The 1033-nt window shown below is 60.2% G+C and overlaps 1 protein-coding gene across 1 annotated transcript; it reads left to right on the plus strand.

The window, feature by feature from the left end:
• The first annotated feature begins 325 nt into the window (after nucleotides 1-325).
• Nucleotides 326-760, plus strand: LOC138368425 (uncharacterized). Its single transcript, XM_069330936.1, has one exon. The coding sequence runs from the start codon at nucleotides 326-328 to the stop codon at nucleotides 758-760; it is 435 nt and encodes a 144-aa protein (XP_069187037.1).
• Nucleotides 761-1033: the final 273 nt, after the last annotated feature.

Consider the following 1033-nt stretch of genomic DNA (forward strand, 5'->3'; position numbering starts at 1 on the left):
CTTTCTTGCCTAATTTGTGTTGCTTGGTCATAGAATTCTATTAAGCCCGTGAGGCACGATTTACCATCTCTGAACCCATGTTGGTGCTGCGTTACAAAGTTGTTTCCCTCCAGATGCTCTACGAGCCTTTTCCTCACGATCTTCTCCATCATCTTGCATGGTATACAAGTTAGGGAAACTGGCCTGTAGTTCAGTGCCTCTTGCCTGTCATCCTGTGTGCTCTGTCCGGCCTGCAGCGCCGGCCTGACCTGCATGGATTGTGTAGCTGACCTGTGTGGCCTGTCCGGCCTGCAGGGACTGTGGTGGCCTATCCGGCCTGCAGGGAATGTGTAGCTTGCACGGCCTGCAGGGACTGTGTGACCTGTCCGACCTGCAGGGACTGTGTGACCTGTCCGGCCTGCAGGGACTGTGTGACCTGTCCGGCCTGCAGGGACTGTGTGACCTGTCCGGCCTGCAGGGACTGTGTGACCTGTCCGGCCTGCAGGGACTGTGTGACCTGTCCGGCCTGCAGGGACTGTGTGACCTGTCCGGCCTGCAGGGACTGTGTGACCTGTCCGGCCTGCAGGGACTGTGTGACCTGTCCGGCCTGCAGGGACTGTGTGACCTGTCCGGCCTGCAGGGACTGTGTGACCTGTCCGGCCTGCAGGGACTGTGTGACCTGTCCGGTCTGCAGGGACTGTGTGACCTGTCCGGCCTGCAGGGACTGTGTGACCTGTCCGGCCTGCAGCGCCGGCCTGACCTGCATGGATTGTGTAGCTGACCTGTGTGGCCTGTCCGGCCTGCAGGGACTGTGGTGGCCTATCCGGCCTGCAGGGAATGTGTAGCTTGCACGGCCTGCAGGGACTGTGTGACCTGTCCGGCCTGCAGGGACTGTGTGACCTGTCCGGCCTGCAGGGACTGTGTGACCTGTCCGGTCTGCAGGGACTGTGTGACCTGTCCGGCCTGCAGGGACTGTGTGACCTGTCCGGCCTGCAGGAACTGCAGGCAAATCATAGTCACGGTGATTCATGTGAATGTCCCAAAGACAACATTT

Source organism: Procambarus clarkii, chromosome 25 (assembly GCF_040958095.1).
Source record: "Procambarus clarkii isolate CNS0578487 chromosome 25, FALCON_Pclarkii_2.0, whole genome shotgun sequence".
Classification (NCBI taxonomy): Eukaryota; Metazoa; Arthropoda; class Malacostraca; order Decapoda; family Cambaridae; genus Procambarus; species Procambarus clarkii.